The 22,678-nt window shown below is 50.1% G+C and overlaps 1 protein-coding gene and 1 long non-coding RNA gene across 5 annotated transcripts in view; one reads left to right on the forward strand and one right to left on the reverse strand.

Annotated features, from left to right (window-relative positions):
* ZFAT (zinc finger and AT-hook domain containing) overlaps positions 1-14,100 on the reverse strand; it is a 196,828-nt gene extending 182,728 nt beyond the window's left edge. For 2 of the 3 annotated variants that reach the window (XM_027611419.2, XM_027611444.2), the window contains exon 1: positions 9,487-14,100. In XM_027611419.2, coding sequence (XP_027467220.1) covers positions 9,487-9,505 — 19 coding nt within the window. In that variant the 5' untranslated portion in view covers positions 9,506-14,100. The remainder of the gene's footprint in view (positions 1-9,486) is intronic. The other variant, XM_027611408.2, reaches the window with a different exon arrangement.
* LOC113932392 lies at positions 7,492-10,625 on the forward strand. Of its 2 annotated transcripts, XR_003523058.2 has the most exons (3): positions 7,492-8,362; positions 8,645-8,885; positions 8,990-10,625. It is a non-coding gene; the product is annotated as an uncharacterized LOC113932392 (long non-coding RNA). The 2 variants fall into 2 exon arrangements; XR_003523056.2 differs by lacking the exon at positions 7,492-8,362 and having other exon boundaries at positions 8,370-8,885.
* Positions 14,101-22,678: the final 8,578 nt, after the last annotated feature.

Consider the following 22,678-nt stretch of genomic DNA (forward strand, 5'->3'; position numbering starts at 1 on the left):
AGAAAAACAACTAATAAATGCACAAGAAATGATGGCATTCAAGACACATTATCTGGCAACCCTCAGTGCTAACGGGGTCTGGCAAGAGTCATCAGTGGAGGCTAAAACGAGGGGTGGAGAAAGTCTGAGCAATGAAGAGGAGCGGGCCAGGGACACGGTCCCAAAATATCTCACTGTGAGACAATTTCCAAGGAGAAAAACAGTAACTGTCCCTCGAGAGAAGCTGACCCCCTCCAACGTGCAGGGCCGTGGGTCGGCGCCACGTCTGTGGTGCTCGCACCCACACTGCAGGATCCAAATGGGATCAACGATGAAACTCCGCGCAAGGCCCAAGGGAGGGACGCTCTACAAAATAACGGGTCCATACTCTTCAAAACTCAGTGTCATGGAACACAAAGACACAGGAACCGCTCCCTGTTCAAAGGGTAAAGGGACACAATGACCGAACGCAGTGCTTGAGCCATGATTTCCGTCTGCTTTATATGAAATTGTTGGAACTGGTGAAACTGGATTTCAGCTAGTGAAATCTGAATAGCGCTACATCGACGTTCCTGTCTCACTTTGACCCTCGTAAGGTGATGATGTGGGAGAATGTCCTTGTTTAGAGCACACAAACACTGGAAATATTTAGGAGCAAGTCAAAGGGCATTATGTCTGCAACTCGGCTGCCAGGGCTTTGAAGAGAAGGGAGGGGGCAGGGGAAGGGCAGGGGACACGTCCTGGGATGTCCTCAGTCCAGCAACTCACCAATGACCCGGAACATGACCAGTCTTGACCCACAGGACCCTCATTGTCACACCCTGCCTCTCAGCGGCTCAGACCACACACGGGCACAGTTTAGGAACCACAGAGATAAGGCAGGCACCGGGCACCAGGGCTGGTCAGGAACATCCGCAGGGAATTGCCCCACTGATGGCAGCAGTGCAAGAAAAAGCAGAGAAAGAGGGAAAGATGGAGGGCAACCCCACTCCGGGCCAACAGCAATCTCTGGCAGGCAACACGTCAGGTTAAGAGCACAACTATGGACGCTTCTAGACTCTGCCAGAAAAGCAGGAAGATCCAGAGTAGGAGGGTGCGGTTCCACCCCCCAAAAGAGCGAGGCAGTGCAGTACCTCTCACGGTGCGTGGGACTGTAGGAGGGGGAGCTCTCGGCCAAGGTGATTTTCAGGTCCTGCCATTGCAGGGCCAAGGCAGCGGCCGGGCAGCAAGCAGAGGGCCCAGGGATGACGGGCACTGGCGGGTGGGGGCCAGCAGCACAGCCTGGGGGTCTCCAGAAGCGACTCGGAATCTCTCCCCAGCCACCTGGGGACCCTGTACTCAGCTCAGCCTGCTCTTGGTCAGTGAGCCCTCAGGGGCCCCCTGAAGGCACCCACTTGAGCAGCAGCTTCAGAGTCCACCTGTTAGAAAATAAACTCACAGACGTTTAGCTCCCATGTTACAGAAATGGAAACAGGCTCCAAGGAGCCCTGTCACATGGTGGGGCCGAAATTCCAAGCTAGGTCTCTGAGACTCCACAGTCTGTGCCATCCTCCAGTGCCTACATTTCCAGGGCACCCCCAGGGGCTGGGCAGGGGGACGGGGGCCCCAGATTCAGTCAGCGGACAGGCAGGGCCAGCGAAGGCTGTCCCGGCTCAGCTCTCAGGCCCGGCCCTGGATATAGAAGGCAGGAGGCTGTGGAGGGTCAGTGAGGGACTCTGGGCGCACGGAGGCTGCTCACCCTGCGGGGCTCCTTTGTGCCTCCCTCCCTGCCTTTACCCCTGCTCTGCCCTCTGCCCTCCCGCCACCCTGGTCAGGGCTCCGATGTCACCCTAAGGCTTTGAGGAGGCCCTCCCTCAACCCCAGGCAGCAGCAACCTTGACGCCGTCCCCCTCACTCTACTCTGTACAATCTGTAGCACTGCCTGCCCCCCACACACACTGCACAACTCCGTGAGTTGATGCACAAGCGTGTGGTCGTGGAACCATCCCCACAACTGACAACACACAACAGAATTCCCCCCCCCCCCCAAGCCTGCAGTCCATGCCCCTCCCTGATGGCTCCTGGAACTGAGGACTGTTTTCTGGTCCTGTCAGTCTGCCTTTTCTAGAGGTTCTGAAAACTGGAATCAGTCTTTTGTTTTCAATTGTATTACAATAAACAATTTACCAACTTAGCCATTTTTAAGTGTACAGTTCAGGGGCATTAAGCACATTCTCACTGCTGTGCAGCCACCCCTGCCATCCGTCTCCAGAACTTTTCCTCTTCCCCAACTGAGCCCCATTCCCATGAAAGAATCACTCCCCAGTCCGACCTCCTCCGAGCCCCCAGCAAACACCCTCTACAGCGTCTCCACCGAACTGGCTGCTCCTTCGTCCCTCACGTAAGTGCAATCACACTGTCGGCATCTACCTTCCTGTGCCTGCCTTATTTCACTTAGCACAAGGTGCTCAAAGTTCATCCAAGTCCCAGAACACGTCAGAACTTTTTAAGAAGGAATAACATCTGTGGTACAAAGGCACATTTTGTTCAGCCATTCATCTGTCAATGGACATCTTTATGCTACTGCAAATAATGCTGTATGAACACGGCATACGAATACCTCTGAGTCCTTGAGTTCAATTACTTTGGGTGTTACACAGAACCAGAACTGCTGGATCATATAAAAATTCTAGTTTTCATTTTCTGAGGAACCTCCATACAGTCTCCATAATGACTGCCACTTAGATTCCCGCCAACAGCGCACAAGGGTTCTAACTTCTCCACACGTTCGCAGTAGGTAGTCTTTTGTGCCTGGCTTCTTTCACTTAACATGGTTTGGTTTGGTTTTGGCGTTTTAGGATTTTATTATTAGGTAATCTCAATGCCCAGCGCGGGGCTCAAACCTACAACGCCCAAGATCAAGAGTCACACGCTCTACAGACTGAGCCAGCCAGGCGCCCCTCACTTAACATGTTTCTCAGAAGAATCCATGTTGTTGCCTCACTGGCAGTTCATTCAATTTTATTGATGAGCCATATTCCATTGTGTGGCTGTACCACAACATGTTTAGCAATTCATCCGTTGATGAGCATTTGGGGTGACTCCAATTTAGGGCTACCACAAATGGAGCTGTTATGAACACATGCATACAGGTCTTCACGTGGACACACGTTTCATTTATCTTGGGTAATTACGTAGGAGTGGGACTGCTGAGTTAGATGGTAAGTATGTGTTTGACATTGTAAGAAACCTCCCAGTGATTTCCAAAGCGGCTGCGCCATCCTGCCTCCCTCCCCAACCTCCACCTGTGAGTGCTCTAGGTGCTCCACACTCTTACCCGCCTTGGATGTCGTCAGTCTTTGTAGTTTCTGCCACTCTAGCAGCTGTGGAATACATCTTGTCGTGGCTTTAAGTTACAACTCCCCAGTGATAATGATGGTGAGCATCTTTTCCCATGCATCCTGCCCACTTGTATCAGCTCCTCTGCAAAACCTCTCTCAAACCTTTTGCTCATTCTTTAATTGATTTCATCTTCTCTGTGGCTGTGAGAACGGGACTCTCGGGGCCCCCGCAAGTCCCACTTCTGGGGGCACCATTCCTGGAGTACGGCGTGAGCAGTCAGTTGAAGGTTCAGGCCTCAGCCAGGGCCTCGCGCACGCAGCAGGACCAGATACGTGTCGGCAGTAGCAGGAAGACGCTGCTTTTATCTCTGGTGACCCAGATCTCCCCCAGCCGCCAGGCCTCAGCAGCAGACCCAGGCCTTTCCCTACAGCCTGGTCCAGGCCCAGGTTCTGGAACCAGGCAAGGTCCTAACTGAGGGCCCATAAGGAGCCTCTCTAAGGGCTCACAGGCCCAATGTGTGCTGGGCTGCTGCTGCCAACACTGAATGACCACGGAGCTCCCTGTCACCACACCTGACCTCTGCTTCTTTGTTTGCAAAGCAGAGATGATATGGCCACTTCACAGGGCTTTTGCGCAGAATAACAGATGTGAAGCACCTGACTGAGCAGGTCTGCAGACATGACAGTTATTATTAGTACCAGACCCTAGCTTACTCCCCCAGCAACTGCATGCTTTCGTAGAGGTCAGGCCTCTATTTCATGTTTTATTGTGTATTATTACAAAATCCCTCTGATTATGCATTTAATTCTCAAAGACACTACTGAAACGTACAAGATGGTCAGGGGAAGAAGGTGAGGCTTCAGAGACAGAAGGAAAAGACAGATGGTAGAAGAAAGGAAAGGAACCTGCCATGTACCAGGTGTGTTCCCAAGCCTCCTCTCCTGGCCCTTTACAACAGGAGCCCTATTTATACACAGGGCAACAGGGGCGCCATGACTCGCCAAGGTCCCACAGCCCTGAGACAGCAGGACCAGGGCTTCCACGGCTTTTTCCATTCTAGGGCCCCCAATCCCTGCACGACCTGAGCCCGGTTCCCCGCCTGTGGCCCAGGGGCAGGGATGTTGGGGCAGGGCTCACGCCGCTCAGGACAGATTCCTGGAGCCCCTAGAAGCTCCCAACCACAGGGTTCCCATCCCCACACCCCGCCCCCCTGTGTGGCTGCCCAGTGTTTCTAGACTTATTTGTTGGAAGAGACTTTCCTTTCTGCACTGAATTACCTTGGACCTTTTGTTGAAAACTATGTGTGGGTCCAACTCTGAGCTTCCTGGTCTATTCCACTGATCCCTACTTCACACCATACACAACCTAATTTGAGAGAGATGGTAGACCCCAACCTAAAAGCAAGAAGTACAAAGCTTTAAAAATAAATATATAAACACACTTAGGAGAATATCGTTGTGACCTTAAAGTAGGAGAACATTTCTTAGAAGAGGATACAAAAAACACTACCTATAAAAGCAAAAATAATGGTAAATCAGACTTTATTAAAATTATAAACTTCTGAACAAAAGATAAAATTAAGAAAACTAATAAGTGAGCAGAGACTGGGAAAAAATATTCACAACACATGACAAAGGACTCATATTCAGACTATATATACAGAACTCCTACAAGCCAACAATTACAAAGACAAGCAACCCAACGTTTAAAATAGGCAAAAAATTTAAATCCACATTTCTCCAAAGATGATATACAAATGGCTGATAAAGTCCAAGAAAAGGTACTCAGGATCGCTGGTCATCAAAGAAATGCAAATTAAATGAGATGCTCCCTGCATTCCCTCTAGACTAAATCAAAAGGAAAAACAGTGACAAGGCCAGATGTGGGTGAGCATGTGCAGCAAGTGGAATTCTCCTACGCGGCTGATAGAGGTGCAAAACACTACTATTCCAGGAAGCTATCTGGAAGTTTCTTAAAAAGTTGGGGTGCCTGTGGAGCTCAGTCACTTGAGCGTCTGGCTTTTGATTTCAGCTCAGGTCATGACTTCAGCGTGGTGAGATGGAGCCCCTCCTCAGGCTCAGAGTGAAGCCTGCTTAGGATTCTTTCTCCCTCTCCCTGGCCCTCCCCATCCCCCTCCCAGGCTTGTGCAAAAGTGCGCGTGCTCTCTCACGCTTAAAAAAAAGTTAAATACACTTCTGTCCTACAACCCAGCCATTCCACTACCCAAACGCAATGCAAATATAGGTCTACAAAAAACCCTGTACAAGAATGGTCATGGCATCTTTCTTCACAATAACCAAAACCTGCAAATAAGCTCAGGTGTTTTATCATATAAACATCCATACAATGGAATGCTATTAGAAAATAAAAGAAACACAACCCTGGATCTCAGAACCTCTATGCTGAGTGAAAGAAACCAGACACCAAAGAATTCTATGATGTTCTACGAAAAGCAGGTGTCTGTGGTGACATTACTCAGACCAGTGGTTGCTTGGGGTGAGAGGCAGGAATTGGGTGGGAGGCGGCAAGAAAGAACTTTCCGGAGTGAGGATAAAGTTCTACACTGCCAGGGTGTGGTAACACGGGTGGTAAAACTGTACATTCATGGTCTGTGCATTTCACTGTATCTATCATTACACCTCAAAGAAATTGTCTTCACGCAGCTGCCAGCTGCTGAGGCAAACTGGCAGGCCCTATTACCCTCTCGTTGTTCAAAGTTTTCATAAGAAAGTCCCAACAGCTTTCTGCTGTTCGAGAGACCATCCCCACAGACCTCTAGCATCCCCACCCCTGCCTCCGGCCCTAGCACTCACCCAGGTCACACAAAACACAGCTGTGGGTGGCTCACACCTGGGCCTCAGAACCACAGACCCCTCTGCAGTGTACCTCTGCTCACTCTGCAAGTTCCAGTTCAGGCACCTCCTCCTTCAGGAAGGCCCTCCTTGAGTCCCCTGGCCTGAATTCTTGGGGCTCACTCCCATCAGAGCACTGGGCACTTTCTCCTAAGGGAATGGGTTTTCCACTGCTAGGACAGTGCCATGGCCTTAGGAGGAAAGAGTGTGTCAGATTGGACCTTCCATTCCCAGCTCTTGGCACAAACATCTGGGTGAACCCAGGAATCAGCTTGGCAGTGGAAAAAAAAAAAAAAAGGAAAAGAAAAGGTCCTGAGGGGCAGAGAAGTGGTGGTGGCCCCTGAAGGAAAGATCTGGTGGCAAAAAGGCAGAGTATTGACACAGAGAAGGAAGCCAGGAAGGGCCCCACAAGGAGCCGTGGCAATGTCTTACAAGGCCCTCCAGGACGCCAGGAAGCCCAAGACCCCCAGTTCCAGAATGCTGCTCCCAAAGCCTCCTGCTCCCCGTTTCCAGGTGCCAAGGCTGAATGGGTCCTGGCAGCCCCCGAGGGCCCCAGCAAAGCCAGGGGCTGCTCTGAAGCCAGGTACCCCACCCTGCCCATCCTGTGTCAGCCCAGACCCAGTTTGGGGGCACAAAGGCACCAGCTTCCAGACTTCAATACATTGCAGTTCCATTTGTTACACGATTTAAAAGAACAAAGAAAAGTCTGTTACCAGATTTAAAATCCTTTTTATATTAATATGCCAAGCATAATCTTTTTATAAGCAAACTCAATTACCTATATATTTTCTGTTTCTTGACAAAAAAGAGAGGCAACTTCAAATCTGTAATAAATGTTTAATATGTCTATTTCTTTCACTCCCGGATTCTTTTTTCTTTAAAAAATTAAAGTCTACCGCACCTTTCCAACCACAAGTGTTTCCAAGTTGCAAGTTGATGACAACGCGCTAGGCTTTACGACGGAGAGATCAGGTCTGGGTCGGGAAGGGATAAATACCAGCGCCACCAGGCCCTGAGCAGGGAACAGGATTAGGTTTCCTTTTGCAGGCGGAGGGAAGGCACAGGGGTTCCAAGAGTTGCAAGATTTCCCTCAGGACAGGAATCTGGTGATTGGCAGATCTCTGGACCCAGAGCACGCGTTCTCTCCACCCTCCCAATTGTTCCAGCCCTTAAAGTTGACACCTGCCCTTGAGAAATTTCAAAGACAGTGAAATTTTAACAGAATAAACAGCTGAGAACAAAGAGAAAACTTCACTCCAGGCTCAGTCCCTTCTACAGAATTAAATCGGCCCAGCTTGATGGGGAGGTTTTCAGAGGCAGCATGCTTGAAACTATCTTTAAAAGGAAATGTAATGAAGGAGAGTCTTTTCAATATACCTAATTCTTGACTGCCCTTGCCCTAGGCAGAAATTTAATTCTACTTAAGGACAACTATCTTTAAGAAGTTGTTATGCAAATTATAAGGCAAGGGGAGAAAAGGAACAGAAACCATTTTCCCAGGTAAACGAGAAAGGCTGAGAAGGCTGAGAATTACCCGGTGGTAACTGATCTCTAATTTACTGCGATGACCATCGCAGTCAGCTAACCACCTAACACCCGGGCCCTACAGACCCTATGCAACTCCACCCTATCACGTATTACACTGCTTCCCCTAAATCAACCTAACAACCAAGCAAAACAGGCAACTCCTTTCAGAAATGAGCTGATCACGAGTTGACAATAATACATTTAAAAAACCTGATCTCGCGTTAATTCCAGCTGGAAATTGAAACTACAACAAATGCCCAGGTTTCTTTTCTAAAACTGTTAACCCCCAAAGAGGCGAGGTAGGCAGTTTGTTCTGTGTATCAGCAGTAGTGGAGTTACTTGGGAGGGGGAAGGCAGCAAATCAGGCAAGTCATTATCTTAAGAAAGCATGCGGGCGTAGTTCAGGGGTCCTGACCCACAGCTGTGGCTCTGGGTCCGCTCTGCCACGCACTCCACACACGCCAGGGTCGGACCCAACAGCGGGATGAGGGCTCCTGACCGCTGCCTGGCATGGAGAGAGGGGTGCCATGCACGGCTCTGGCCGGAGAGTGAGTGGCATCCCACGGCCAGCACACAAAAGCTCCGGGTGTCTTCTTCAGCCTTCCGCCGGGGACACTCACTGCAGCCGCTTCAACACGAAACGCTAGGCTCAGAAGATGAAGCTGAAAGAACAGCTGTGGAGGGTAAGCCCCTAGCCCCTAAGTCTGTCATTTCTGAAAGGTCACTGGGCTCTGCAAGGAACCCAGACTGGAAGAGGCAGGAGACCTGTTCACTCATTCTTCCACTCCCCAAGGGCATACTGAGCACTTACTGGGGGCCGAGCACTGATAGGGGGATGGAAGCAGAGCCAGGCAAGCCAAGTCTGGATTTCATCCCAAATTGGAGGAAGCTGGTTCTTAAAGCCTCTGCTCTGTCATTTTAAAACTGTATGAAGTTGACCTCTCTGAAGCTTTGTCCCTCATTAGTAAACGACACACAAATTGGCACTGGTGGGAGAACTGAGAAGCAAAACAGCCTGAGGCCAGTGCCAGCGAGTGGACGATGCTGTTAACCACAGGAGGAACGCCAAGCTCAAGGTTAAGGGTCTCGGACCAGGTGTTAGGTGGAAAGTCCAATACCTACTGCGGCAGTCAGCAGAGAAGCCGGTTCGGCGGCGAAACCAGAGACGGCTGCCTGGAGGAGGTGATCTGAGCTTAACTTTAAAGGGTAAGGAACCGGGCGGCAGGTAGAGGGTAAACGACAGGCCATCACAGCAGGTTACAGTCACCAGCAGCAACGGTATTCCCTGGCGTTTATGGCTCCCTCTACAGGACAAAAAGCTGTCCTCCAGCAGCTCAGTCGAACCCTGTCCCTACGTGAGTCTAAAGGAGCTACCCTTTTCACAGAAGAGGAAACTGAGGCCGGGCAAAAAGGCGGCCCCAGCCAGGGACCGCAGGTCAGAGCTGGCAGGCCGGGGATTCGAACCTCCCGCCGGCCAGGACGCCGGCGCTCCGTCGCAGGCGCGCGGCCGGCCCCATCCGTCGCCCTGGAGACAGCCCCGCGCGCGCGCAGTTTCCCCTCGCTCACTCGGGCTCTCATTCTCGTGACTTTTTTTTAAATAAAACCCCGAGGCGGCGGGATACCACCAACGACTGAACGTGCCGTCGAAGGACGCCGCTACGTCCGCTCTCCGCCCTGGGCCGCGGATCCCTCCGCCGCCCGGCGGCCCGCGCGCTTCTTCTCGACTCCAAACTCGAAACGGGTTCCCGCGCGCCGCGCCGCACCCCACCCCCACCTCATCCCCACCCCAACCCCCAGCCCGGCTCACCTGCCGCCCGCGTCTCCATGGCAACGCCCCCACCGCGGAGGAAAAAAAAGCCTCGGGCTCTTCCGGGCTCCCTCCCGCGCCGACCGCGAAGGCGAGGCGCCCCGCTGATGCTTCGCTTTTTATTTTTATTTTTTTAAGAAAAGAGCCGGCGAGGTTATGGCGAATCTGCGGCATTCAACATGGCGGATGGAGTCTTCGCCCTCCTCTTCACGGGGCGCTGACGCCGGCGTAGCGTACGTCAGCCTCGGATGACCCTCCCCCAGCGCCGAGCGCGTCTATGCTGGGCGGTCTAGTGCGCATGTTCCGGTCCGGCGGCCGCGCTTTGCGTCCCGCTCCGCGGGTTCCAGCGCTCCGCTTTTTGAGCCACTCCTGGGACGGTGCTAACGAGAGGCCTGGAATCCGGATCGCAGGATTGGGAGTCTTCCCATTTTTGCCGGGAGCCAGCAGATCTACCTGCCTGCGCGTCCTTGGACTCACCTGACGTGGAGCCACTGGGCTAGACGTGCAAGAATTCTGGGTTCGTGTCCCAGTTCTGCCCTTTACTAACTAATTTGGGGCAGCGATTTAACTTTACTTGGGCTCAGTTTACTAATTTGTCAGTCGGGGTGATTACAGCCTGCCTCCCTTTCGAGGGTTGCTGTGTTTCCCCGAAGCGGGATGCTCTCCGCTGGGGGCATCCGGCTCGATGTAGTCCGGTTCGTACAGCCAGAATTCAGCAGCCTGGAGCCATGTGGAGAAAGCGCCTTCCGTCCTGACTGTCCTGCAGAAAGTCTCAGATGCGTGTGAGCACGCCTCTAGAACGCTCGCTCATTTTCCTGAGTCTGGCGCACAGCCTTCTTTCTGCAGGCAGCCTGTCTGCTTTAGATGTCATGACCTTGTTTCCAGTTTTTGTTGTGAAGGGGATCCGCTCTGCCACTTCCTTTAGATCTCAGTTCTAGTGACCTCTCCAAGGGGGCCCTCCCGCACCACCGCATCCAAAGTAACCCTCCTAAGTACCTTTCTGTTTTCTGCACCGTTATCTGTTAGCGCCTGACCTGAATTTATCTCCATCTGTCTTGGTCACCCCTTTGGCCCCAGAAACTAGAAATGAGCCTGACAGTTACGTATTGAATAAATTAATGAGTTTTGTGTTGCTTGTATTTTTAAGGCTATCTTTTGTTTATAACAAATGATGTTTTTCATTTTTGGTAGTATAGTTTTCTTTTTAAACACAACTGCTTTACATTTTTAAGAATTAGTCAACTTTCAAGAAAAGGGTACATATGCAGAGACAAGGGGAAAAATGTAAAAGGGAACCTCGGGTGAGATATCTGGAAAACACTGATTTATTTTTATGGTTCCCCGGAAAAGCTTATCTTTGCCTGTTGCAAGTCTTTTTTTCTGGAACAACCTCCACTCTTGCTACTCAATTCGAGATAGTCTTTGGACAGCCCTGACACTCATGCCCGTGTGTTCCCTTGGCTCTGGCTCCTATTTACCTTGCCCCATTCCCCACTAAGTTGCATTTATGTGTTTACACAGCCCCCTGCCCACGAGCTGGCCCAGGAGCACAGAAACCACATAGGTCTTTCTCGTGCTGGTTTCCCAGGTCCTACTGCGCAGTAGTAGTACTAAATGAACCCATTCGTTCCCATCATCACCTGTGTTTCAGTAGTAAAATGCCCACAGACATTGAGCTTTAGGATGACATCAAATTTCTCAGGAAACTTGTGTCTTGCTCCTTAATCCTGTTCTTGGGGGATAAAGAGTCATTATAAGACCCCAAATTTGGGCAGTCCACTAGAGACATGTTCAGAGAAATCTCCTTAACCTCTTGTTTCATTTCATCGGCATGACAACTAGGAGGTTAAGTTGGACAGATACTATTATTGTTCTTTTCTAGATGAGAAAAGGAATGTTCAGAGAGGTGATGTGGCTTTTTGAGATGACACAGCCAGCCAGTGAAGACCCAGGTGTGGAACGGGTCTCTCCACGCCCAGTGTTCTTCGCATTTTACCACATCACCATCAGAGACTTGTCCAAACGACCCACCATGCCTCCCACAGAGCCAAGTCCAAGGTAATCATAGGGTTCCTGCCACACACCCACCACATTCTACATCACAAACAGATGGCTAGGTGGAGCCCATCACAGATTTCATTTGGAAATGAACTGCCCAAAAAGCTGCATTGATGAGCTTTTCCGTTTAGAACTATAAATATTTATAATAATCACTATTTTGCTGTGAATCGATTTCCATCAGGAAATTAGAGTTGTTCTGGTTGCTTACAATATTGGTTTTGTGCTGGGTTGCTTTCTTGCAGCAGCAATAAATGTTAGCTATTGATTAGCAGATGGATTGCTACTGGATGTTATAACCAAAGTGAATTTTGGAAATGAAGCAATTTAAAATTTGCCTCAGAATATTAACAAAGTCGAATTAAAAAAAAAAACAACTGTGGATTATGGGTGATGGTCCTGAGTTAATTATTTGGACAGCTACAATTTTCTATATTATTCCCATGGCATTTTCTTCCTCCTCTATACAAAGAAAATTCACTGAACACTTATCGTTACTGAAAACCGGCCTGGCCACAGGCATATGGAAACAGAGAGTCCCTTTCTATGGGACCAGATTTGCAAATGGAGAGACAAATACACCCCTGGCTCATCCATCACTCTGCTGAGTGCTTTGCATATTTTCAATCAGCAAACATCTTTATTCTTTTCATTTGCCAGTAATACCTCAAAATGCCTTCCAATTAATGAAGAAATACTGGTAAAATTAAATATAAATTGCTCAGAATTATATAATTAATGGCTTCCTACTTCCACAATGGTTCCCAGAGAAGATCAAGCTTCCCAGCTGGCCCTTTGGTGGCAATCAGCCCCTCGAGGCTAGCACATGAAAGAATTTATGTCGATAGGTTTACCAACATGAAATGGCTGCTAGTTATATAATAAATATCCTATGTAATTGAATATATTTGTGTCAATAATTTTTATAATTATATCTCATAGCTGCATGACAAATCGGCATTTACACGAAAAGAATATATACACGATTTTATAAGACACTTTCATGGAAGCAGGTTTTGATAAAGGATATACACAGGTGACCTCAAAATAATGGGCCTCGAGGCACACGGCAATGATAAAATCAGAGGTAGGGATAATCACAGGCTGAGTGAAGTGTTAAAAACCTACATAGGCACACCATAGAGAAAAATCCATTTAAAACTGTATAAAAGAAAAGGGGATAGTAATATTAGAACGATATGAGCAGTCTCACTGAACAAAATTAGGACCTCAGGAGCGACGTCTTTTCTGAATTCTGTTTTTTCCGTGGCCATTGAGGGCCATCACGTCTGCATGGACCCTGAGCCCCCAAATATCGATCTCAATAGTATTTTTCATTAGTGGTAGCCAGGGTTCCTTCAAAGTAGCTGAGTCTGTGTTTGGGAACGGGGAAATTGGAACGGCCTGAAACATCTTGCTAACGCCAGAAAAGCAGAAAACTGCAAAAGTGCTGGGCTATTGCTGGAAGGCAGCAGTTAGCTGAGAACAGGGGGTCCCTCCCCCCAGGCTGTGATAGCTTGTACATCACAAAGAATAGCTAGGTCTCTGGTTTTTGATCTCCGGGAACAAGGTGAGTCTACGAAAGGCAGGAGACTTTCACGATAAAAAAGGAAAAGTTGTTATGTGTAATTACAAAGCATACTGTAATTCAGAGAAAGGGTAAAAATGGAATATTTTAGTAAGTGAATTAGGTGTATATGGGGATCTGTTCCTACTTGACGTTCCTCTACATCTGCTTATGAAGTGGTCTATCTGTACAAGTTGAGAAGAGTAGGTAAGTTTATTACAAGTAAGTCAACATTTTCCAGAAAGAGTAGAAACTACCCAAACCAGGAAGGGCTGGTCCAGACCAGCGGTCTCATAAATAACCAGGTAAAAGAGGGTTCAGAAATGGTGTGGCAAGTTAATGGATTAGCCAAATGTCCTAGGAGGATTGCCAACAGATTCAGCGGCTACCCGGCCCTGCCAATTACAATGAAATGCTAATGATGCGTAATGAAGTTCGTCGTAAACAGACAGGACGTGAAGTATCTGAGACTTACTGTACATGGAGACTTACCGTACAAGAACTTGCTTGTAAGTCCTGTTGACATGGCAGTTGAACCCGATATGACAGAGGGTGCCCCAACCAGCGAATGCCTACTGCCAGTTGAGCCACCTTGAAGGATTCTGCGGTCCAGCTAAGAATCCAAGAGTCAATGACCCCGAAGCTGTGATTTCAATGTACCCGGGGAGGAGATAATCTCTCCCTTTTGGGTCTGATATTGCAATCCTGGAAAAGTACAAAAACAAGTTTTATAGCGAGAACAAAGAAATTGGTCAAATCAATAGTTACGATTTTTACAAATAGGATCTGGGTGCAGTAAAAACGTTTGGGGTTTTTGGGTGTTTGAAGCATTCAAGAGATGCTCTTACATGTATAGTTATATTGAAATGGGGTAATTTGACTAAGTGTGTAAATGGTGAAGGAAATATGATTTGTAAGGTTTTAAGTTTTTATCAGTGGTGTTTGAATAGTTTACAAAAAAGTTAATGGATTTGTAAGTATAATAAACATTCTTTAAACCAACTGCAAGCAGTAGTAACTGGGCCGTGTGAAAGAAGGGCCGTGTGTGGCCTTGGATCCCAGCAACAAGAAGGAAAAACAGCATTGCCAGAGCCCAGCAGAGTGCCAGGCTCATCACTGGGGCCCAGTAAACAGTTATGCAGTGAAGGGAGGGGGTGGGGGAGGGGGTGAACCCAGGAGGTGAGGAAAAGGAACAATGCATAATTACACACTGATTTAATGGTTGTTGCGTGGATGGCACTGTTAGATGTTTAGAATAGGAAAAAAAAAAAGGGATTTTGAAAAAGCACAGGCATCTGGGCATCTGTGACTAGAGAGCTGATTCATCCAAACATGTTTCAAAGAATAAGGCTGATATATCAGCTCAGATAAGGGGTGTGCTCTAAGATACACCACTGAGTGAAAAGCAGGGTTCAGGACAGTGCATGGTGCGTGCTACCGTTTGGGGAACACTTTTTATTGGCTATGCATGAACGCGATTATACATGCATTAGAGAGTCTCTACAAATACAGAAAAGGAACTGGAGGCGGCAGACAGCTTTGAGCACGTCTGCGCCTAGGGATCTGGGCTCACAGGGAGATAGAGTTTCCACTGAACGTTCTTCTGAAACAGCTGAACGTTTGTCCACGCGCCTAGAATGCCTTTCCAGAGAAGAGGAGGAGGGAAGGAGGGAGGGGACTGGAAGGCCCAGCTCGGAGTTCTATGAGGTCCTCGTTCTATGACGCAGAAGCTGTGGGACTTTAGACAAGTCGCTTATGTGCATTGTGCTTTCCTTCTCGGGGTAGCAAGGTGTTGATCCCATGTCGGGGGGAATTGTGAGAGACGAACGAGGCAGCAGTTCAGAAGCTCGGTGGGCACTGTGGTGGCTGTGCTGGGTCACGTTGCTTCAGTCCACCTGGGGACCAAAGACACGGCGACACAGGGCCAGGAGAGGACAGAAGAGCACACAGATAGAGTGTCAGGAGGTCTGCATTCTGGTCCGGGCATTGCCACCCACCCACTGTGGGACTTAAAGTCTGGATTTCAGTCCCCTCGTCTGTTAAATGACAGCGGTGGTGGAGCAGGGAGTAACGAGATGGCTTCTCAGGTCCACGTCAACAACAACGATGAAAGAGCATAATATTGTTTTGAATCTTCTCATAAATGATGCATGAAAACCCCCCGGAGAAGGTCGCGATACGCAACCAGCACTTAAATGTGCAGAAAGTGTGTACAAGGTTGCTACAGTGTGTGCAGGGTCTGGTCTCAGGGGCAGAGGAGAGGAGGAACTTGTAGAAAGGAACAGCAGGGGCTAAGCCGACAGGCCCTGGAGCCACACAATATGCCAGGTTTTAGTTGTTCTCGTAAAGGCCAGCAGAAAGGAAAGGTGTCTGTGGGAAGTCCTACAACAGTGGCCCCCAATAACCCATGCCTCCCTGACATCACATGCGTGGGTAACCCCCTCCCACACTGACTGTGGCATTGACTTTGTGACGTGCTTTGACCAAGGGGACACACACAGAGGCTTGACCAGCCCTTTCACACTGGGTATTTCCCTCCTGGGACGCTCCTCCAGAAGCCAGCCACCATGCTGTAGGGAAGCTCAAGCTAGAATGCCCAATGACAAGGCCCCATGGCAAGGGACTCCAGAGGATAAGAGACTCTCCTGGTCATTCAGGGTCCAGCCACTCCCCAGCCAATGCAGCCATGTGAGGGACATCGGCTACTCAATGGGGCACCGAAGAACCACCAGCCGGACCCACTCAACCCATGAAATGGAGAGAAATTGGAGGTTTTTGTTGGGCAGCAATAGGGAACAGGCACGAGATATCACCCAACTTTGCCTTGCAAGAAGATCGAACTTCAGTTTCAAGGGTTTGAGATCTCCTGCTTCAGTTTGGGGGAAGATAGCTTTAAAGCTTGCTCCCCGGAAGCAAAAGGGGAATGAGATCAACAGACCTCCGTGTGGGCTCTAAGCTGTTTCACTAAAAGGGACTTACTGAAGAAGAAAGGAGAAACTTGGCGAGGCCTTCAGGGTGGTTGGAATTTGGATCAAAGAAGGTCAGTAGGCAGCTCTGAAAGCGGCAGGAGCAGAAAGCACCAAGAAGGACAAGCCGGGGAGGGGCTGACCACAGAGGGGAGTCATGCCAGGAACGTTCGAGGTGGCAGGAAGCAGGCATTCCCGAAGAACCCCAGAGTCAAATATTCCATGCAGCTCTTAGTTCTGCTGGCCTGGGCAACTCTCAGACCACATCCATCACTTGAGGCTGTTAACCTTAAAAGTAAAACATTTTAACGGCAAAAATGGGTTTATTCCAGATGAGCAGACAACTGCAGCTCGGGATGAGCAAGTTAGGGCAAAAACACAGGCAAGGCCCACAAACAAAGGAGAGGAATGTTATTGTATGGGGAAGAAGGAGGAAGTTGGAAGGGGTTGTGTTGAAGGAAAGGCCACTGGAGAAAGACAGGAGGAGTTCAGGGCCGCTGAGGGGGTTCCCACGGCCACACTGCAGGCGTGGCCCAGCTCCTCTGGGGGACAACGCGCATCTTTTCCGTTAGGCCTGTAATTGACTCCCTCCTGTAATTGAGATTGAAGGCTGTGGCTCCCCTCTCCAGTGCCCCAAGTCCCCCTGCGTGGGCCTTCTCTTCATACCTTTCCCTAGGTCCAGAAAATATGATCACCAGGCAGAGCTGCTGTGGAGGTAAATCTCCTTGCAGCTGCCAAAACGGGGAAATGAAACCAAACAAATGATTGTCACCACATGGGCCCGATTTTCTTGAGTTTTCCATGCCCTTCATGTTCATCATCTCACAGCCTTCCCCACCATCCTATAGGGCAGTGAGACAACAGTGAACAGAGGGATGAAGGACTTTCCCAGTGTCACCTCGGGACCGGAGGCAGGGCCTCACGAAGAGCCCAGGCCTTTCTGTGTGGCCCTTCGACCACCCCCTTCCGCTTCTGAAGACTTGTCCAGGGAATAAGGGCCCTGTAGCATACGGTGCGGAGAGCCCTTCTTTCATGTGAGTCCCCAGGGAATGTACAGAGAGGCACGCAGGGCGGGACCAGCAGCCCTGGGGTGTGTGCTTAGCCAGAAGAGTGGTGTGAGCTGCGCTGGGGGAGAAAGCCTAATTAGGAAAAGGTCATGGCCCCAGCTGCCTGGCCCAGATCTTTGCTGTGAGATGCCACATTCCACTCGCTCTGCTGGCCTTTGCTTGGCCGCAGGGCATTCCACATGTCCCCGCGGTTTCCCTGAGCATCCACTGGGCCTGCTGCTGAGTCTCACGGCCCCACCAGAAGTGGCTGGCTGCTTTCTAATGATGGCGGACTCAAGGTCAATGCCAACATGGTGCCTGCCAGCCTTCTGCCTCACTTCAGTCACTGATGCTGGAGAGACAGGAGGCAGGAGGCTCCCGTTTTAATAAAATTCTCTAAAATTCTCATATGTACCTTTTCAGCCCAAACCCAAAGCTCACAGGCTGGTGGAAGGCCCCAGAGTGGAGGGATGGAAGTTCTAGTCCACTCAGTGTTTGCAGTACAAGTAACGGCTTCATGCCGAACCGGACACGCTTCGCCTCACCTAACATGTCACCATTTCTTAAAGATGCCGGGTCTTTTTCCAACTCTCAGCCATTGTACAGGTCTAGAATACTTTCCCCACGTTTCTCCACCTGTCAGACTCCTTTACATCCTTCAAAACCCTAACCAAATGCCCCCTGCTCTGTGAAGGCGTCCTTACTCCCCAGGCAGAGTCAGTGACTCAACCAGTCCTTTTCCCTGACTCCTATGTGCTGCGCCACACCTGTGAATGCACCTGTCTTCCCTGTTGAACAGGGAGCTGCAGGACCTGACTCACCTCTGTCCACCTGCCCCGCCCCCCCAGGAGATGATCTGAGCACACATGGCTAACTCAGTTGGTAGCAAACTGACAATTTAGCATAAGGGAATGAAAGAACTGTCAGGATGTTTGCTGAGTAACACTTGGGAGGAATTCATTAAGAAAAAAAGGTCAGATCATTCGTTCATTCCTAAAGCATTGACAGGGTGCCTACCAAGTACCAGAAGTGTTCTCTAGAGACCACAAATGTGGTCACAGCATCAGTTCCCCGGAATTTCATAACCCAATAGAGGGAATGATGCATTAGAAGAGAAGCGTAGTAGGTGTGTCGTGCAGAAGAGAGAAGGGCTTGGGACTAAAAGCAAGGAGGACACGGCCCAGCCTGAAGGCTCAGAGAAGACGCCTCCACTAGAAGGCATAACTCAAGGGGAGTGGGGGCGTTCGGTAGGGAGACTGCTCCAGACAGAAGGAACAGCCAGGGACAAGGTGCAGGAAGGAAGAAACAGCAAGCTGGACACAGGACGCCTGGTGGTGACGGGAGGCAAGAAGAGAAGGAAGCAGAGGTTACCCTATTACATTCAGAGGTAACTCTCCTTGGCCCCTATTATTCAGGTGGCTGTTTTGGGTTGTCCCTCCATAGCCCCAGGCAAAGGCGAAAGATGACTCATGCACAAGCTCTCACCGGGCCATCCCCCTTGTGAGGGGCGGCTTACATTGTTGAGACAGGTGCCGGGATCCTGAGATGGAGCCCAGCTGGCTGGCCCAAAAGGCAAACAGGAGAAGAGCATGATGTCACCTTGTCCCCTCTGGATGACTGACACAAGCTGAGAGCCGCCTCTCACCTTACAGATGAGGAAGATTCCGAGAAAAGGAATGGTAAGATGGCTCAGCAAGAGAAGCAGGAATCGGGGGCCTGGGGACACGGAGCTGCAAGGACACTCTCCCTGACCTTATGGCACTTACAACCCTTCATGGGCTCAATTGTGTCCCCCCAAAATTCATACATTGCAGCCCTAACCCCCAAGTATGTCAGGATGTGACTGTATTTGGAGACAGGACCTTTAGGAGCTAATTAAGTAAAATGAAGTTGTACGGGTGGGTCCTAATCCATTACGACTGGTGTCTTTGAAATGAGACCAAGACCCAGACATCCACAGAGGGGAGACCAGGTGAAGCGACAGGGAGGAGAGAGAAAGCACCATCTACAAGCTGGGGAGAGCAGCCCCAGAATGAAACCAACCGCGACAACACCTTGATCTTCGACTTCCACCTCCAGAACTGAGAAGAAATGAGTTCCTGTGGTTTCGGCCACTCAGTCTGTGCTACTTTGTCATGGCAGCCCCAGCAGACTCAGACACCACCCTCGAGAAGCCAGGCATGAAAACTGCTCAGTAGCTCCTGGAGTAACGGGGATTCTGGCCGAGCTAAATGGTGCTCTGCAAGCACCTTAACAGAGCAGGAGACCAGAATAAATGCCCAGACCTTACTCTCCTCCCACACACACACACACACACAAGGCTGTGTGTCCCCTTGGCTGACCCTCACGTGAAGTCTCCCCTTGATTGCCCCTTCACTGTACTGGGGGGAGGCCTGGGTCATGGGAGCCTCTGGGATGGTCACCTCCCTGACCTCACGCACAAGGAACAGCTCAACAAATGCATCTTTCAACCTGTAATAGCAGATAGACGACCAAAACTCCTCATTGGAGCACATTTATAGAGTTCCTGCGGTAACTGGCTCAGAGAGAGATGCAGACGGAAAACTGAGAACCTTGAAAGAAAAGCAGCCGTGAGCACCTCAAATATTGCCAATTGGTACAAAACAAAGTCTGACATAAGAGAGGTGGCCGGTTAGCTTTTCCAACATGTGGCATCAAGCCAGCCAAGAAGATGTGCCACGGGGTTGCTCACCAACTCATTTACAACCCGACTTTGTTCACTTCCAAGTCTTAGGAATCAGGGGGTCACATCTACTGGGCATCACATGATGAGTAGAATCTCATGTCACTTTCCATGAATAGGCTCAGGCTGCATCTTCGTAGGTGCTCCTGAGGGAGGACAAGGGATGCAACCTTTGGGCTGTGCTCTTGTTCACCATCTTTGACTACCCCCCTCCCCCACCCACTAGGAGAGACAGCAGCTGCTCTCCAGATTCCTGGGCATGCATCTTGCCAGGCAGGGGAGATGCGGTGAGCTCCAAGCCTAGTCGAGGCATAGCAGAAGGCAGGACAACAGAACGAGGGGTATGCAAGGTGCCATTTGTCAGTAGGTACAGCGTGCACACTGGCCAACCAGACAGAATGCCCCCACTGGCTGAGGTCCTGGGCCATCTTGGCGGGGGTGTGGGGAATACAGCACAGAGCTTCAGGGGACCGCTATCTCCTAAACCACTAAGTATGGAAATATATGGTGCTTTTAAGAACCACTGTGACCACCAGTGTGCAGGGCTGGAAGGGCAGCCCTGCTGGTAGGTTTAGCAACTTAGTCCCGGTTAGTCTGGAACCTCCCTGGTTTTTGCCTGGCACATCCCATGCCCCCTGAGTCCTGACCCTTGTGCTACTATGAATTACCTGGAAATCTTTGAAGGAAAGCTGTCTCTGCCAAGGGTTGGTGGTCATTCCTTCTGCTGCTGAGAGCGCCCTGCATGGAGGGGGTCAGAGGAGAGTCGGATCAGCAGGCACTCTGAGGGGGTTTGCCCCATGCCCCCCCATGCACATCATCCTCCCTTAGCTGGCTGAAGTCTGCACGGTTCCAGTACCCTCGGAGATTCTGGGGAACAGGGCCTGCCCCCCCTCTGCACTAGCACTGTCCTCAAACGCTGTTCCAAAGTAGCCCCCAGGTCCCTCCAGGTAGCACCATCCTCCCCTGCTTGCAAAAACTGTCACCTCTGTTCTGTGCTGCAGCTTAGCTACTTTTTTCTCACCCTTCGGGCCCCCTAGTTGGAAGCCTCCTTTTCAGAGACAGCTCCCCAGCCAGGCACAGGTGAGGCGAGGTGTCCTCCCTGAGTGTTTCCTGGGCACGCACTGCTATTGCGTGTTTAATGCCTCGCTCCCCGGGAACCGGAAGTTCCCTGAGGGCACAAGCTCAAGTGCCTGGCAAAGAGCGGATGTTCTAGAAATGCTGAAAGAAGGACAAGACTAGACAGGAGACAAGGAGCACAGTGCTAACAGGATGGAGCCCTTTCTGATACGATTCGGGGTTATGAATGGCTGTCATTTCAGCCTTTGCCTCAGTTCTCTGTGTAAACGTGAAGCTCTGCCTTCAGCTCTCCACCGTGAGCCTAGGCAGGTGGGGGAAGGAGCAGAGACTAAGGACTCGGTATCGCCCATATGGCTGTTGATTGTCCATTAATTCACTCCACACTCCTTCCCTTTGGGACCGGGGGTGTGCCAGGCACTGCGGGGACACAATGATGCATGAGACAGATGAGAGTCTTCTCTCTTGGTGTTTGGAGTGGTACCCGCTAAACAAGCAGGAGATCGTTTCAGTTAGGGAGTGACATAAAGAAAAGAAAATAAAGGGTAATGTTTTCAAAACCGTGTGTGTGTGTGTGTGTTTGGGGAGGGGGGAATGACTGGGCTGTTTGGGGTGAATGGTCAGGAAAGGTCTCCCCAAGGAGGTGACAGTTGACCTGAAACCTGAATGATGAGAAGAAACCAGCCTGGCAGATACCTGAGGGAAAAGGGATCCAGGCAGAGGGAATAGCCAGTGCAAAGGTCCTGAGGTCAGAAGAAAGCTGGTGTGTTTAAGCAGAAGAAAGAAAGGCAACAGGACAGGTTTTTTCTGAGGCAGGACCCTGCTGCTCCTCTGTTCCCTGCCCGCACCCCCCCCCCCCTCGCCGGCTTCCCCTTCCTCTGACCATCCCAAGACCCTTCCTCCCCGCTTCTCAGTGATGTCTTCCTTTGGGTCTCCTAAAGACTCTGAGATTTAAAACCAAATGAAAACATACTGCCAACAAAAATGCTTATGAAAGTGCCACTCACTTTAGAATTTATAAAAACACAAGTCAAGCCAGTCCCATGACTTCAAAATAAATGGGATTTTTTTGAGAAGTAGCACGACCAGAAACTGAAGCTATCTATCTATGTCAGGGGTCAGCAATCTTTCTGTAAAGAGCCAGATAGTTACTATTTTGGGCTTTGCAGGCCATGGGGTTTGTGCCACAGCCACCGCCCTCTGCAGGTCATGGGAGCAGCCATGGGAGTACCTAAAGGAACAAGCAAGACCACATTCCAGAAAAATTCTATTGGCAAAAACACGCAACAGGGGGATTCGGCTCCTGACCCCTGATCTACTTCATGATGATAAATACCATTAATCAAAACACATTGTTGTTTTAGCTCTAACTGTGGGCCAGGCAATCAGGATACTTTCTGGGTGCTTCTGTCTCGTGGTACGAAGCAGACATGCTGCACCAGGTACAGCAATGAGGAATGAACCCGGAGCACCTGACATGTACCACATCTGTGTCTACAACTAGGGGTACAATTCTATGAAATCTGATATTTCAGTATTAAAATGTTTTTTACTTACACGATATTTTCCCTGGGCCAAGCCTAAGCCAGTTTGGTCTTTCGCAACTTCCTGGTTCTCTTCAGTAGATCTGGGCAGCCTCCCAAACTGTAGGTAGGAAGGCAAAGGTCTGCCAGGTGGCATGTCCCGTGAACGCAAGTCTCAAATGAAACTGTGCAAAGCATTTGTGAGCACGGTGCAAACCTATAGAAGCAAGCAGACACAGAAGCAGGCATGCAAA

Source organism: Zalophus californianus, chromosome 4 (assembly GCF_009762305.2).
Source record: "Zalophus californianus isolate mZalCal1 chromosome 4, mZalCal1.pri.v2, whole genome shotgun sequence".
NCBI classification, from domain to species: domain Eukaryota; kingdom Metazoa; phylum Chordata; class Mammalia; order Carnivora; family Otariidae; genus Zalophus; species Zalophus californianus.